We start from the raw sequence: 17845 nt of genomic DNA, 5'->3' as shown, positions 1-17845 counted from the left end.
CCCTAGTTACTCACCGTGGGGAGCACCAGTGTTGTTTGTAAAGAAGAAGGATGGGAGTTTTCGAATGTGTATTGATTACCGGGAATTGAATAAAGTGACTATAAAGAATAGATACCCCTTACCTCGAATTGATGACTTGTTCGATCAGCTCCAAGGTGCGAAGTATTTTTCAAAAATTGATCTTAGATCTGGTTATCATCAAGTGAGAATACAGGAAGAAGACGTACCAAAAACAGCCTTCCGAACTCGGTATGGTCACTATGAATTTTTGGTTATGCCGTTTGGGTTGACGAATGCACCTGCAGTGTTTATGGACCTCATGAACCGAGTTTGCAAACCTTACCTTGACAAGTTCGTGATAGTGTTTATCGATGACATTTTGATATATTCGAGAAGTAAGGAGGAACACGAACAACATTTGCGGGAAATCTTAAAATTATTGAGGCAAGAGAAATTATATGCAAAATTGTCCAAATGTGAGTTTTGGCTGCAAGAAGTACAGTTTTTGGGACACATTGTGAACCATCAGGGGATCCAAGTAGACCCAAGTAAAATTGAGGCCATTAAGAATTGGCAAGTGCCTAAGTCACCAAGAGAAATTCGTCAATTCTTAGGACTAGCCGGGTACTATAGGAGATTCATTGAAAACTTTTCAAGTATTGCACAACCTCTAACCCTCCTAACTCAAAAAGATCGAACATATGAATGGGGAGAAGAACAAGAAATGGCCTTTCAAACGTTAAAACAGAAGTTATGTGAAGCTCCAATATTAAGCCTTCCAGATGGAACTGATGAATTGGTGGTATATTGTGACGCATCTCGTAAAGGTTTAGGATGCGTACTGATGCAAAGAAAGAAAGTAATAGCATATGCTTCCCGACAATTAAAAGTACATGAAAAAAATTATACGACCCATGATTTGGAATTGGGAGCAGTTATCTTTGCATTGAAGATTTGGAGACATTACTTGTATGGCACTAAATGTACCATCTATACTGATCACAAAAGCTTACAACACATATTTGATCAGAAAGAACTAAACATGAGGCAAAGAAGATGGGTAGAACTGTTAAATGATTACGATTGTGAGATTAAATACCACTCGGGTAAGGCCAACGTAGTAGCTGATGCTTTAAGCCGAAAAGACAGAATCAGACCATTACGAGTACGAGCACTCGGAATGATTGTTCAAAGTAGCCTAACCGAACAAGTTCGCATTGTACAAGATGAGGCCTTGAAGACAGATCAGCTAGAAAAAGAAGAACTACATGGAAATGAAAGGAATTTTGAGAAGAAAACCGATGAAGTATATTATTACAAAAACCGGGTCTGGATTCCAACACTTCATAAACTCCGAAAGCTGATACTTGATGAAGCACACAAATCCAAATATTCTATTCATCCAGGTGCTGATAAGATGTATAAGGATGTCAAAGAATTTTACTGGTGGCCTGGTATGAAAAAGGATATAGCCGTGTATGTAAGTAAATGTGCAACATGTGCAAGGGTAAAGGCGGAATATCAAAAACCTTCGGGAATGTTACAACAACCTGAAATCCCACAATGGAAATGGGAACAAATTACCATGGACTTTGTGACACACCTTCCTAAAACTTCTCGAGGACACAACGCAATTTGGGTAATAGTAGACCGGTTAACCAAATCCGCACACTTTATTCCCATCCGTAACAACTTCACCACCGAAAAACTTGCTCAAATTTACATCGATGAAATAGTATCTCGACACGGAGTACCTCTTTCGATTATTTCAGATAGAGACAGTCATTTTACTTCACATTTCTGGCAAGCAGTACAAGAAGCCTTGGGAACCCGAATCGACCTAAGTACAGCTTACCATCCCCAAACTGATGGTCAATCTGAACGAACCATCCAAACCTTAGAAGATTTACTTCGTGCTTGTGTACTGGACTTTAAAGGGAATTGGGATCAACACCTCCCGCTCATTGAATTCTCTTACAATAACAGTTATCACAGTAGTATACAAGCAGCACCTTATGAAGCTCTATATGGGCGAAAATGTAGATCACCACTATGTTGGACAGAAGTGGGTGATACTCAAATTTCAAGATCCGATTTAATTCAGGAAACCACCGATAAGATCCACCAGGTTAAACAAAAATTGAAAGCTGCCCGTGACCGACAAAAGAGTTATGCTGATGTTCGTAGAAAACCGTTATCTTTTGAAATAGGGGATAAAGTATTTCTAAAAGTATCGCCATGGAAAGGTGTTATAAGATTTGGAAAGACTGGTAAACTAGCCCCGAGATACATCGGACCTTTTGAGATTGTTGCAAAAATTGGTCCCGTAGCTTACCGATTAAAACTACCCTTAGAACTGAGCACTATTCACGACGTGTTTCATGTATCGAATCTGAAGAAGTGTTTGACTGATGAAACGACAATAGTACCACTGGAAGATGTTCAGATTAACGAAAAGCTTAACTTCGTAGAGGAACCGGTAGAAATTGTAGACGGGAAAACCAAACAGTTACGACACAACAAAATTTCATTAGTAAAAGTTCGGTGGAATTCAAAACAAGGACCCGAATATACTTGGGAACGAAAGGACGAATTCCGAAAGAAATACCCACACCTGTTCCCTAGAAAACCGATGACACATTAAATTTCGGGGACGAAATTTCTTAACGGGGGGAGAATGTGACATTCATGACAAAACGAGGTACACTATATTCTTTACGTAACAAGTAAACGACAAATCGGTTAATTCGTAGTGCTTAAACGAGTAACCGACCGATACTAATTATGACCCGTATATATACTGAGGGGTCATATACGAGTTATATATATGTTATAGAGGCTAACATATTGATATTTAGGCCTCGGTACGTTTAAAACTCTTTAAACGAAAAAGGTTTCGTTTATCGATACGCTATAAGCTTAAACGCAATCGTTAATGTCAAAACAAGCATTGTAGCATCCGTTAAGCCGAAAAAGATTTATAAAACACTTATATGACATGTTCTAAGCCATCCGTGAAAATATTTTGGAATTTTACAACGAGTCAGTACGTTTTTCTTATTTTACAAAAACAAGCTGAAAAACACACGTTTTTACGTTATTTCTCACACCCGAATTAATTTTCTTGCGAAAAACCGAACCCGAACTAAACTTAAAATGGGCTTTTCATGTTTGGGCTGGTATATATATAATTGATGGGCCAAAACAGCCCATTAAGGCTCCATTTAGCATTCCGATCGGAACAGCCACACACACACATTTCTTTTTAAATAACTTATTACCTAAGACTTTTTATTCATTATAACATATCACAAAATTTCAAGTCCAGCAGCAGCTCTGTTCTTCCAAACCCCTGCCCAAAACCCTAAGGTAAGCTCAAAATATATAAAGATTGAACCAAGTTTAATGCATATAATTAACTTATAAACATGTTTTAGTTAATGTTAAACATGTTTAACCATCCAAAAACCCTAAAAATCAACTAAAATTATGTTTTGATGTTAAACATGTTTACAAACCTGGAACATATACTTTTTTGGTCAAAGACGCGGATTAGAACATGTATACAACGTTTTTACGGTTAGAAAGTTCGGTTTGAACCCAAAACCGAAACCCTAATTATCAAGGCTGTTACATGGATGATTTATGCTTGGTTTGATGTTATATGATATGTAGATATACTGAGTTTGCAACCCGAGACCCGGAAAGACGTTTAAGCTAGCAAAATTCACCAAAAACCGACAAGGTAAACCCGTAATACTCGTTTAGGGGCTGTTTAGTATTAGGTTGTGACGTGCTTGTTGTTAGCTTGTGAAAATTTGCAGGGACATTAGGGATCATATAAATGAGTCCCTGTTCAAATTTGGTAATTTTTCGATAAACGGAGAATATTTGGCGAATTTATTCCCGTTTATGGGCGTTTATTTGGGAAAAATAGCTAAACACATTGAAAAATTATGAAACTTGGTTTTGGAGTTTGATATGGGATGGTAAGATCACTGGTAAATTTTGGGAATCATTGGAAATGTCTAAGTACGGTTTGTGCAGCCATGGTTTAATTGAGTTTTAACAGCCGAAAAACGCACAAAAAGGCATTTTGTCAAAAGATTTAGGTTCTGGAAATTTTGCAGGGGCTATGTAGTCACATTGAGGCCATTGGTAAAAATTATGGGATTTTTCGGAAGTCGTTTGATATAAACGGGCAATTTATTACATGATTATAACCTATTAAATGAATTTTTATAAATAAATAAATAATCATAAAATTTCTGGAAATATTTTTATAAAATTCTCCATGTCTTAATGTATTTTTACAAAAATTTACATAATTTATATGTAAATACATATTTAGTTATGATTTATTAAAGATTTAAATTATAATTGTTTTAACGAAACCGGCAGTTTTGTGTTTAACGGACTGACTGGTATGTCAAAATGTCAAAAGTGGTCAAATATCATATTTTTGAATGATATTGATAAAAACGAACTTTTTACGAGAATTCCGGACAATTCGGGTGGATTGTACGCGTTTTGTATAATCAAACCCGTGTGAAAACGGAAACGAACCCTGCGGTCAAACCAGACACCGAAACCTTAAAGTTCTTTTATAAATCAAATCATTTTATCAATCAATATATTTACTTAAGTTTTATATGATCTTACCTAATCCCGAAACGTATAAACGACCAACTGAGCTAGGCTCGGAAAACGGTGAAACTGAGCCAAATCCAGTTTTAAACATTTCATAGTATACAACGTCACAATCTAAGACTATGGTCATGTTCTGGGCCTAACAGCTATACCCAGATTATCTATACAGCCCGACTTAGCTTGAACACTGTACTAGTATTAACGATACGATACCGTTTATAGGAATCAGGCTATAAACGAGTCATCTGACTATCTGACACGTAATTTCTGTGCAAACTACAATAAGGTGAGTTTCACGACCCCCACTTTCTAAACTGTTTTACGAACTTTTGGGGTGAATAGCATGTTTACATAAACTGTTATACTTGAAAACGTGTAATGATGTGGATTATCTAAGTACTAACACTTGACAAAGTCCCCACAAACACAAGTGATTAACTTCGTGCCGGTGACGTGTGGATAGTACTATCGGTTTGACAAACCCAACTGACAGAGCCGGTGGGGTATGCCGGAACATATGTAAACCCAGTTGCACATTGTCATTATATTTTTACATACTGCTATGTGGTGTTAGACATAGTACATACTTGGGGCAAATTGGCTGTTAAATGCCAACGGGAGTGCATGGGCAGTGGAGGCCATGTGTTTTAGCTCGTTTCGGTTTCACTTGTGGCTTAGTATAATACATCATACACAGACATATATACATACACACTGTGAACTTTACGAACTCGTGTACTGATTTCATTGAAACTCGTGAAACTTGAAACTCACCAACTAGACGTAGTTGACCCGTTTTACATGCTTTTCAGGTAAAGCAAAGGTGGAATGATTTGCTTACTTGCTTGGTGTTAGAAAGACAAGTTGAATAGCTGTGAATAGACGCTAATCTTATACTGTATAAGAAGCTCGTAAACCGGTTATGTGTTTTTCACCTAGTTTGTAAACATAGTACCTACAAATGTAATATGATGTAATCTAGTGGTTGAATTTCCTTTATAAACAATGTGGTTGATACCAGTGTTATCTGTTACATTCCCGTATTACGCTTCCGCAACTGCCTAGTCGGGGTGTGACACTGAAAGTGACCGGGGCGGTTTATGATGAGTTTTCATTCTTTCGCTGAAAATTAGTCGATCATACTAAGTTAGAAGGACACATACTAGTATGTGGTCGGTCCAGTTGATCCATTGGATCTTCGGGATAGCCGTTAACCTAAAGACTTTGATTTGGTTGGGGCGATAGAAGTTAAATTTTTCTTTTCGGGAGATGAAATTATTTTTCAAGTCTACTACTTCGTAAGAAGTTACTTTACTATGTTTAACAGAAAATTGGTCCAACCTTGGAAAGTGATAGATATACTGATTCTGTGTGCGTAACTAGTGAAGTTATTAGGCTTAAAAGTCTTTAGAACAGTCATTGTATGTCATGGTAGCTTTTATGGTGCGTAAAAGTAGAAGTGATACTAACTAAATCTACTCGATTTTATGTGGAAACTCCTTAAGAGTTGTGCATGTCTTCATACATATCTTTCCGAATGATAGGCAGAAAATCGATTACCCAGTCATACACGAGCCCGTGAGTGTTCTGATTCCCGTGAAGATAGAGTGTCAAGACGCTGCAGTGATCCAGATTCGGGACTTGCAGTTATTTTCTACTTGAAGCAGATTTTTCGGTTTAAAATTTTGAATGCTTTTGATTAAATAATTTGTCTTATAAGACATATTAAATTGACTATATTTATATGTATAAAAAAGGTATAAATCAAGTCATAAAATATATGTTTATGAAGCATTTTGGTCTGAGTTATTAAAGAAAATATTAAAAACTAAATATTGATCTTCTAATTGTTAAAACATTTTATACTACACAAATAAGTCATATAAATAAAGGATTAAATCGTTATACATATGGATTATAGTTATAATATTCAACTTCAATGATTTAATGCTAAACACCAAGATATATACAATAGGTATTCTTCATATTTGCAATATTTACACAAAATGGGAGAAGATTAATAAAATACGCATTTCCTTGAGTTCAAATGCATATGAGAAAATTATTAAATCCAAATTTGAAACAAATGTTATATAAAAATTATGCACTACTGCTCGAATCCCAGTTTAAAAACAATTTGTAGTTTACCATACAAATCCAAATTTTTCGACAATGATGCACCTTTATTTTCTTTATTTGCAATTACCCGTGACTTTAAAATTTTATTCTAACAGACCTGCAACTTCAATTTTTATATTTTTTTATTTCACCATCAATGTTAATAAATAAATCGGTTAGGATTTACATTTAATAAAAGTATTGAATTCATATATGGCAATGGCTTAAAAGATAAGGACAATATATAAAACTGGTTGAAAAAAATATGAAGAGGACTATAAGATTGACAAGTGATACAAGTGGTGGTCTGTTATTATAGTAGATAGATTTCCATGTCTTGTCTATTAGACTACAATATAATTTGAAATATGTAACTTATTGATTTGTAACTTTCATGTTAATTACTTGTCTTTATTTTGCTTGATGTTGGCATGCTGTTAAGCCTTGATCTTAGTCTTTTCTTTAGTATATGTAATCACACATTATGAATAAAATATTTAAGTTGGTTTGATAAACTTATTATTGTCGTCTATGTGTTGGCGTAATTTCATCCTCCACGCACAAGATGGTGGGCCGACCCATGTTCCTAAATGCATGATAACTAATGGATTAAGGTTGTTTTATTTTATTTTTTGTTAACCGGCCAAGTTATTATCAGCTTATATATACATCAACCGAGTTATGGTTATGTATGGTTAGTGGCGAATCGAGAAATTTTTTCAGGTTGTGCACTACTTTTAGAGTCGGATATAAAAAAATTCCGGGTCGTTTCGATGATCGGTCAAAGCTCATAAAAACTAGCAAACTAACAAGCTAACAAATTAAAACTAAGATTTAACAAGTAACTTAACAATTAATAAAAACAACTAACATTTAACAAATGAATCTAAACTTATTTTCACAGTGGAAGATTCGAGGAAGAGTAGTAAGGTGGAGGAAGGAGCAACGGATAAAAGGTGGTGTGTGGTCGGCCGGAAAAGCAACAGCGGTGGTCGGGGAAGATGGTACGGCGGTGGTCGACAATTAATGGCGGTGGTCTGTTAGTGGTGTGCCGCGTGCGTCAACGAAGTATGAACAGGGAAGAGAGGCATGTGTTGTGTAACTGTGTGTATTTTATAAAACCCTAAATTAATATAAGGCTGAATTTAAAAAAAATCTAAAATTTCGTTTGGTGCACGAAATCAAGCCTATGACCTCTAGTTTACAAAACCAATAACTTACCAGCTAGACCAGCGCATGTATTGTAAATACGGTGGTTCCTTCCTAGTTTATAAGATGGTTCACTTTAAAATTTCTATCTATCAATACACTTTTATTTTGAAACTCGGATGGTTTCGAGAAACCACCCATTTGTTAGATAGATCCGCCATTGTGTATAGGAGTTATTGCAATTTAGTTTTGAGCTATCTTCTAAATTATATAAAAGTGAGTTTACTCAAAATTTTGTGTTTGCTTACATCAAATCTTGGACTTGCGTACGGGAGTTGATTTACAACTCTAATGATGATCATTTAGATTCATATCAATCTCCTATAAGCTACCGCTCAAAAATGATCAAACTTATCATTTTACTTTCTGTTTTGATTGTGCCACGCCATCTTAGTTAACCCATTCCAACACTAATCTTTATTGGCGGAGCATGTTTATGGACATCCCTCCTACTTCTTCTATATGAGTGTGGCATGCCTTGTTCTAGATCTATAATCACAACCTACTTGGATGTGGTGTTTTTGAACATATGTTTACATTGTGATATGTTCTATGAAAACCTCAATTTATTTACATTATTCTACATATTTTGACACACAAAGGAGAGTAAGAAAACAAAAACAAAAAAAAAAAATACAAAGGCTGACAAAAATGAACGAAACTTCAAGACACATGAGAATATATACAATTTATAAGTAAACCTAAGATAGAGTTAATTGGTTGGTTTAATAAAAGATTTTTATAGAGGAATCAATTATTTTTTCAATAATCACACCAATTAAACTTGTAATTTACTATTTAATTAATAAGATATAAGAATACAGAAATAGCTTCCAACCAAAACAAAATAGTAGCCTTAGGAAACACTTATCAACTACAAAAGGGAAAAAATAAAACTTAAAAGCTACCAGAAGATTGTCACACACACTAACAGGCACATATATACATAATTATACCCTTACTTGAACCAAAAGATATCCTGAATCTTTTTATTAAAAGAAAAGAAATATAGCCGTCCGGGTTGACGTTTGAACCCAAAATTGGTTATAGGAAGCAGTAATCACATATGAACGGACCCGTTGAAAATAAAATCAATTCATACGCATCATGTGACATGTGTGGCGGACTCCAATTTTATTTCATAGCAGAAGCCCACTTACTATATTAATGTAATGCCCCCCCCCCCCCACTCTTGTTCACTTCATTTCGTACCTGCAATCACACGCATTAATGGAGTACTAATAATAACACTATACCGAGTCTTCAAATTTCAGGTTTCAGTTTTTCCAAATCTCTAATTCTCACATGCAGGTTACAGTTTTAGTTTTAATTTTAGATCTAGTTATTATGAAGGTTTTTGATTTCGCATTTTCGTTTTCAACGCTTATGTTGTGTCTAGATTATACAATTTTAAGTGGTTATTGTTACTGATCATGATGCAGAAACTTTCAGTTGTAATTGTTCGACGGAGCAGTTGCCGGTTGAGTTTTTAAATGAATTAAGTAGTGCAAGATGATGATGATGATGCAATTGTGTTTAAATTTGATCTAGGTCACTTGTGTGTTAAGATATTATTATTAAGATGGCTTGATTCATAAGATTAAGATTGTGTTTGGATGTGGACCTCAAGTCATTATTTGAATTCACTTCATAATATTAATGACTTGTGTTTGTTTGTTTGTTTGTTTGATGCTAATCATCAAAACAACTTTTAAATTCTGTGATTAATGAATTATTACTGCCTCTATTAATTATTCAAAGTGAAGGAGAGGTAGGGCCCACATTGATTTCAACTTTTATGATGATCAAATTCAAATTAGTGAATGTATACCATCTAATCTAAAGAATGTTATTCATATTTGTTTTTTAATCTTTCAGTTAAGGAAATACTTTGAGAGTGGTTGATTGTAGTCTGCACAGCTGGTGCAATTTGATGGGGGCTGTCATCCAGCGACCGCGTGCAATTGCATGCTTTTGGTTGCTATTATTTGTTTTTGTATACAAAACTGAAATAACCGTCTCAGCTTCCAATTATTTGGTTGGGCTTGGAAGCTATGACATCACAGGGCCTGCTGCTGATGTCAACATGATGGGATATGCCAACTCGGGTCAAACCGCTTCTGGCATTCACTTTCGGTTGCGATCTCGTGCATTTATTGTAGCCGAGCCACAGGGAAACCGTGTGATGTTTGTAAATCTTGATGCTTGCATGGCTTCACAACTTGTAACAATCAAAGTCATTGAGAGGTTAAAGGCAAGGTAACAGCTAGTTACATATTTACCCCTTCTTTTAACATAACTTGAGAACCTTTTATTCCATTTAGCACAGGTCTCTTTTTTTAGTACAAGTGTATTTTTGGTAATTTTATCTATTAAGTGCTCAAAGTCATAATTTTTGTATAGGTATGGGGATTTATATACAGAAAAAAATGTTGCCATTAGTGGTATACATACCCACGCGGGCCCTGGGGGCTATCTGCAGTACGTGGTGTATATTGTTACATCTCTAGGATTCGTACGCCAGTCCTTTGATGCATTAGTTGATGGCATCGAACAAAGCATCATCCGTGCTCATGAAAATCTTCATCCTGGATCAGTATACGTGAACAAAGGTAACACATAGTTTTTTACAAATAAATTTTGGTTTCCTCGCGCCTGAAGCTGTAGAGCTACTTACCCGTGTTCAACGGGTCATGCATAGTAATGTTATGACTCCAAGATTAGCAAATATAGTTTTTAAAAGATTGGGTTTTGCAATTCAAAAAGGGGTAGCGGCGCAGCTTGTTGCCCGCTTGCCTTCTGTTTCGATGTAATCTAAACATTGAAAAATTTGACGTTTAATGGAGAATATAACATTACTAAAATATTTAAAAAAAAATTAAATAATTTTTCAAAACTTTTTATAATTGTTGGGCATACAACTTGCAGGAGAGATCTTAGACGCGGGTGCTAATCGCAGTCCGAGCGCTTATCTTAACAATCCTGCAGCAGAACGTGCAAAGTATAAGTTTGATGTGGATAAAGAAATGAGCCTTTTGAAGTTTGTAGATGATCAGTGGGGCCCAGTGGGTTCGTTTAACTGGTTTGCTACTCATGGAACTTCAATGAGTCGTACGAATGAGTTGATCAGTGGGGACAATAAAGGAACCGCTGCACGCCTTATGGAAGATTGGTTTAATCAAAAAAGGGATGCAAGAACTGTTAATGAAAACCCACGCCGAGTCTCTAATATTGTTCAGGGTGCTCAAGACAACCGTAAGTTTATTAAACCCTCCGAAAGTAGTTTCTTGTAAACTGATGAATTTATAGTTAAAATCCATATACATGCATTGACCATGCAGAAACTGTGTTTTGCACCACTGGTTCCATATATAGGTGGCAACCATGACCCATTCTTCAATGGGTTGATTTGGGCAAAAAAAAAAAAAAATTCTGTATGGGTTGATTTAATCATTTGGGGCTACTTACCCGTGTTCAGCGGGTCATGCATAGTAATGTTATGACTCCAAGATCAGCAAATATAGTTTTTAAAAGATTGGGTTTTGCGATTCAAAAAGGGGGTAGCGGCGCAGCTTGTTGCCCGCTTGCCTTCTGTTTCGATGTAATCTAAACTTTTCTTTAATAAGATATTTTATTATCATTTGGGTCATCTCAAATCAGTCAACGGGTCATTTTGGATCTCCTTAAATTAGTCAACGGGTCAAAACGGGTAACTATTCTAAAACCCGTCAACTTAAAAGGGTCCAAATGGGTTAGCACCACCCATGACCATTGTTTGTTTCCACCATCTACTCATCGCTGACACCATTACCGCCACCGGCACTCTACCGCGCAGCCGCTACCTCCATCAATACTGTTGCCGACTTGCCGCCCCACCACTGCCACCACATCTGGCGCCAACACCTTCGCTCTAGCAAATTGATGTTACTTTTCTCAATAACGACTCATATCAACTTGTTCCTATTTTGGTCAATACCCATTTTGAACCAAACCAAATTAATATTTTTTAAAACGAACTCATTTTGCTCAGAACCCATATTAACTCTAACCTGTTCTGGCCCAAACCTCATCTTGAGCCGTGATCCGAATCTGCCCAACATCCAGGCCTAGTTTCTTAAAGGGTTGCAAATTGGGCTGGTCGGAGTCGGACAGGTTGGGTAACATACCAAAACGGGCCGGAACGGGTTGGGTTGTCCCAGAACAAATTTGGCCCAAAGTTTTGATCTTTTAAGAAGACCTCTTTATTTTGGGTTTTCTTATTGGCCTTTGGGCTTTTTCATTGCCCATCTTTGTATCTTAAAGTATAAGTCGTCTTTCCTGGGCGGGCGTTCACTCTGCTAAATGGTTAAAGTTTCTACCTCTAAATTACATGAATTATACTAAAGGTTTTTGTGGTGTTTTAATGCTGACCATGAGTTTCTGGAACTTGCAGCTTCTTTTAAGCCTATTTCAGGTAAACCAGTGACCAAATACTTGAGCATATCAAGACGTGTTAGAAGTTCTCTTAGGACTGCAGAAAGGCCCAGTTTTGTATCTGCATTTTGCCAGTCCAATTGTGGGGATGTGAGCCCAAATGTGCTTGGGGCATTCTGCACGGATACAGGGCTACCCTGTGACTTTAATCATAGTACTTGCGGTGGGAAGAATGAGTTGTGTTATGGCCGAGGACCTGGGTTTGTATTCTTCTACTCTTAATTATGCGTATGCATATGGCTAGTTACTGATTCATGTGTATTAATGAACAGGTACCCAGATGAATTTGAAAGCACCCGAATAATTGGAGAGAGACAATTCAAAAAAGCCTCTGAACTTTTTACTAGTGCTTCTGAGAAATTAAATGGAAAAATTGATTATCGTCACACTTATTTGGATTTCTCACAACTTGAGGTGACACTTCCTAAACAAGGAGGTGGGAGTGAAACTGTTAAAACATGTCCTGCTGCAATGGGATTTGCATTTGCAGCTGGTACAACTGATGGACCCGGTGCTTTTGACTTTACTCAAGGCGACAACACTGTAAGTAATAAATCACACAGAATCCTGTTTCAACTAATGTGATGTTTTTGAAATTTATTTTATTTTTGTTCATTATTAGGGGAATCCATTTTGGAAGTTGGTGCGAAACGTGCTTAGAACTCCAAGTAAGGAGCAAAAAGACTGTCAACAACCGAAGCCTATCCTGCTTGATACCGGGGAAATGAAGATACCATATGACTGGGCGGTGAGTGACTTTTTAAAATTGACTTCATTAAAACTAAAGCATGCAGATTCTTGATAATTGATCAACTTATAATATGTATATATTTTTGCTTCCCAGCCATCAATTCTCCCAATTCAGATACTAAAGATAGGTCAGATGGTTATTCTCAGTGTACCTGGAGGTATGCTAATGACAATCTTTAACTTTATTTTTGTTTTTTTCAGAAAAAGTTGTAACATATATTGGTAATTTAATATGGTTCATTTTGTAGAATTCACAACTATGGCTGGAAGGCGTTTACGTGATGCTGTTAGTGCTGTTTTCAAAGAAAAAGTTCATGTTGTGATAGCTGGTCTAACTAACACTTACTCTCAATATGTTACTACCTTTGAGGAGTATGAGATGCAAAGATATGAAGTAAGTTAATTGTTACCTTTTCTTAAAGGTGTCAACCTTGGCCCATTTAATGCATACTTTTAACTACATATTTTTTTTATTTTACTTTTATCAGGGAGCTTCGACTCTATACGGTCCACATACTCTCAGTGCCTACATTCAAGAATTCAAAAGGCTTGCAACAGCCATTGTCTCTGGAGGAACTGTAGAAGCAGGCCCACAACCACCAGATCTTCTTAACAAGCAGATAGGCTTGCTCCCAGGCATCGTGGTAGACTCCACCCCGCTGGGAGTCAAGTTTGGGGATGTCAAGACCGACATCCCCAATAATTCTACCTTCAAAAAGGGTGGCATTGTGACCGTTGTTTTCTGGTCAGCATGTCCTAGGAATGATCTAATGACAGAAGGTACATTCGCTCTAGTGGAGGTACTAAAAGGGCAAGACACGTGGGTCCCGGTCTACGATGATGATGATCTCTGCCTTAGGTTTAAGTGGTCTAGGCCTTCAAAACTTAGTGCTCAGAGTCATGCTACTATAGAATGGCGAATCCCACTATCGGCTGCATCTGGGGTTTACAGAGTGAGCCATTTTGGTGCATCCAAGAACCTGTTGGGGTCGATTAGTCATTTTACTGGCTCGTCAAACGCTTTTGTTGTTAAATAAATTTTAGCACATTTGAACTAGTTTGGGAAAAAGACTTGTATTGCATAAATTCATTGTACACTAGCTCATGTATCATGTAATTTATGTGTTTATACAAAAGCTAAATTTTAATATACGATTAGTGGTCTGTCTATTTTGTTTGTTTGCAGGTATATCATTTACAATGCATATGATGCCTGCGGCGTGTCTGCCTTTGTGTGTGAATCAGGTATGCATTTGTCATTTTTCACAATTGATATAGAGTTTATGTGTCTGAATCAGGTATGCATTTGTCATTTTTCACAATTAATATAGAGTTTATGTGTGTGAATCAGGTATGCATTTGTCATTTTTACAATGCATATGATGCCTGCGGCGTGTCTACCTTTGTGCTTCTTGTTCAATGGTGGTGGTAGGTACTAGGTAGACGAGAGGGCGATGCTTTTAGTTTGATGGTGATAGGTGTAGTGATAGTCTGGTAGATAGGAGAGTGTTATGTATTAATAATACTTTTGCTGGAAATGTCATTCTTTAGTAGTGAAGGTACTAATGTTGTAAATGTGCTAACAGTTGCAACTACCTTTGAATTGTTACTTGTTAGCTCAATTACATAAAATAGAAGGAACATGTAATAAACATTGAGGAAATAGAAAGAACCCCTCCAGTCGAGTTTTAGCAGGTGGGGTTTGTCAAACCCAGTAGTACTGTTTAAATTTTTTTATGAACTCATCATAACGGTTCAAGGTATGTTAAGGACTTTAAGTGATATGAGGGCATCTAGTATGCATTTGTGATACAAAAGAAACTACATAAATCCAAAACATTTTCCTCTAGAAAACCAGTATATAAGTTTGTCCGTGTTTTCTCCCCGAAAACAAGTATAGTTGCATGTTTTGTGTTTTCAATCAAGAAAACAAGTGAGGAAAATGTTTGGTGTTTTCTCTTCAGAAAACAAGTACATGAAAATAGTTTTGTGTTTTCTTTACAGAAAACAAATAGGAAAAAACATGAACTTACCTGGTGTCGTGTGTAATAGACTTTTCTCAAAACCAAAATGATGAACTTGATAAGTAGATAAGTAGACTTTCTGTCGAGGACTATGATTAAAATGAATTAAGTAGGCATCTCGTCTAATGATTAGTGCCGCTAATGTTTGGGCAGTGTTGCAAATGTATAACAAAAAATTTCCGGTTATCACACTGAAGAAACACAGGTCCTAACTGGATAGTCCGAACTCGAGTTTACCCATATGTGAGTCTACTGAGTAACAATGACCTCAGATCCAAACTTTCAGCCTGCAAAACAAATCACCGTGAGTCTCGTTACGGGAAGGACAAGATGGGGCGTCTTCCCGTAACCACCCTCCGGCGTGAGAATAAGTACAGTCCTGATCGGAATAATCAAAGAAAGTACAAGTATATTGTGTAAGGCTTGAGTATGTAAGTGAATGAATACCTGTAATTGGTGTACTTGGTATTTATAGCCGAAGGTGGGGGAAGGTGATTGGTAGAGTTGTCACTATCGGAATATTCCTTTCTCAACTGAATGGACACGTGTCGAACCACTATTGGATGTGACAGCATGGGTCCGTCCACTATCTGTGCACGATATGGGGCGTCCACTACATGTCCAGGTGTTATCTTTCCATTGGTCGATGTCGCTATCAGGCTGTTATAGAGGAATCTTCTAGAACTAGTTTGTTACAACTATTCTTCCATATCACGTGGGGATCACGTGTGTGGTGAGTCCCTTGCGTTGCTTGCGGGTTCCTTCTGCGGATACTCATTGGTAATCCGCGGATTGTGATGGATACCCGCGAAGCATGTTTCTGGAACTATGGATCCTTGACTGGTCTTGTACTGACTGCAAGTGTTTGTCCATGCGCTCCTTTCGTGGATGTTTATTGACGATCCGCGGGTTAAGTGGGGATCTGCGAAATGGATTATGGATCCGCTTGTAGCTTTTACTACCCTACCTCTATACACAAAATGTCGAGCAAAACATAACACAATGTTAAGTAATATAACACAATATTAAGGAAAAAGTCACAACGTCAAGAAAACAAGACACAGTTAATTACAAAAATAAATAAAAAACACAATGATAAATAAAAGATACAATGATCTTTTTTTACTCAATATTGTGTCTTTTTTTTAACGAGGACGACGGGAGAAACATTTTAGTTTTTTTTATGTATTTTGAATTTGATTTATATCTAGAGTTATGATTCTTTTTAATAATTTTCTTTTAAGGGGTTTTTTTATGCTACAAATCTTTCTCATCATTCTTATTTTTGTCCCTTTTTTTAATTTTTTTTTATAATAGCCAATGATGTTGATACATGTACGAGTAACTAATAAGCTGAATTAGTTAGGGTACTGGTATGGGTATGACTTACAAGTACTTGACAGGTACCAAATTTGCTACATTTGGTACATGTACCGGCATTAATAATAAACTATAATAGTTAATATAATAATAGGTTTGATACTTCGTAAATCGTAATACATTCAATTGTGATACGTTTTAATAGTCTTACCATGGTAGTTCAGCCATGGTAAGCCCTCGTGTTTTCATAGACGAATGATGCCATTCAATCGCATCCCCCTCAATGTGTATAACCGCGCGCCTTAGTTTGAAATTTGCCGGTGTCTCGTCGATGGTGATGAAGTCTTCACAACGGTAAATCTTACCCTCAATGTCCACCCTCGAAAACTTTGGAAACTCTACTTTTCCAACCCGCGTAGGCCGAGTGCCAAGGAATTCGGTTTCTCCGAGCTAACCGAAGACTAGGCCACCTGAACTGTCGTTGCTCGCTTGATCCTTGATGGCCTTCAACATCTTTTCTTGTTTCATGGCCTGTTCTTGTTGTTGCATCATGACGGCTAGGGGTTTTTTACAGTTCAGAAATCGACTTCTCTTGCACTTTGACGGACTAGTCAAGGTCTTGACTACGAGTGTTCGTCATGGTAACGTGTGAAGATTGCTAAGAATTAGGGGAAGATATTGACTCAATATTTTGGATCATCTCTAGATTGTTACATGATATTCATTAAATAGAAATAAAGTTACCAACTAGACCTAAACAATTGAAAAGCAAACTATGATAAACCTAGATAATGCCATGTAAATAAAATTCAAATAAACATAAAAAGTCAATGTAACAACCAATACCTGTACCAAAAAGGCTAAATTAATATGGATACAGGTACGAGTACGGATACGAAGACGAGTACAAATACGGATATGATGCTGGTACACGTATCGGGTGTGCTGGAAAAAACCTCATTTCTATTTGTTATCCATAAACCTTCGTATTTTTTTTTTCAAACATCCAACGAATACTCCAAATGGTCTACTAGCTAAATTCACCATGTCAGGATACCCCACGTCTTCCGATTCGGAGAAAACCCTCAACTAAGCCCCATACAGCCCGTTTAATTTAAAAAAAATTACTCTCTCATCATCACATAAACTAAACAAGATCTAGAATCAAACCTAAATCACCAATCAACGCCATATCATTCCACCGTTGGCGTGTTATCTATCCATATAAAACGGGCATTAAAAAGAAAAAATGTTTTTGCATTCACAACAACAACAGACAGAGTAGCCATTAATACAATTCA

General features: G+C 36.7%; 1 protein-coding gene across 1 annotated transcript; it reads left to right on the top strand.

Moving 5' to 3' along the window:
• Window positions 1-9864: 9864 nt before the first annotated feature.
• On the top strand, window positions 9865-14343 carry LOC143615200 (neutral ceramidase 2-like). The gene is made up of 9 exons (XM_077088385.1): window positions 9865-10236; window positions 10381-10589; window positions 10906-11232; window positions 12386-12650; window positions 12723-12993; window positions 13073-13198; window positions 13295-13358; window positions 13449-13594; window positions 13689-14343. The coding sequence occupies exons 1-9, from the start codon at window positions 9911-9913 to the stop codon at window positions 14235-14237; spliced, it is 2283 nt and encodes a 760-aa protein (XP_076944500.1). The 5' UTR covers window positions 9865-9910; the 3' UTR covers window positions 14238-14343.
• Window positions 14344-17845: the final 3502 nt, after the last annotated feature.

This window comes from Bidens hawaiensis, unplaced genomic scaffold (assembly GCF_021521415.1).
Source record: "Bidens hawaiensis isolate Kalapana, Puna unplaced genomic scaffold, B.hawaiensis_p1.1 tig00042247_1, whole genome shotgun sequence".
Lineage (NCBI taxonomy): Eukaryota > Viridiplantae > Streptophyta > Magnoliopsida > Asterales > Asteraceae > Bidens > Bidens hawaiensis.
The sequence above is the reverse complement of the archived record's forward strand: the minus strand, read 5'-3'. Positions and strand labels throughout refer to the sequence as shown.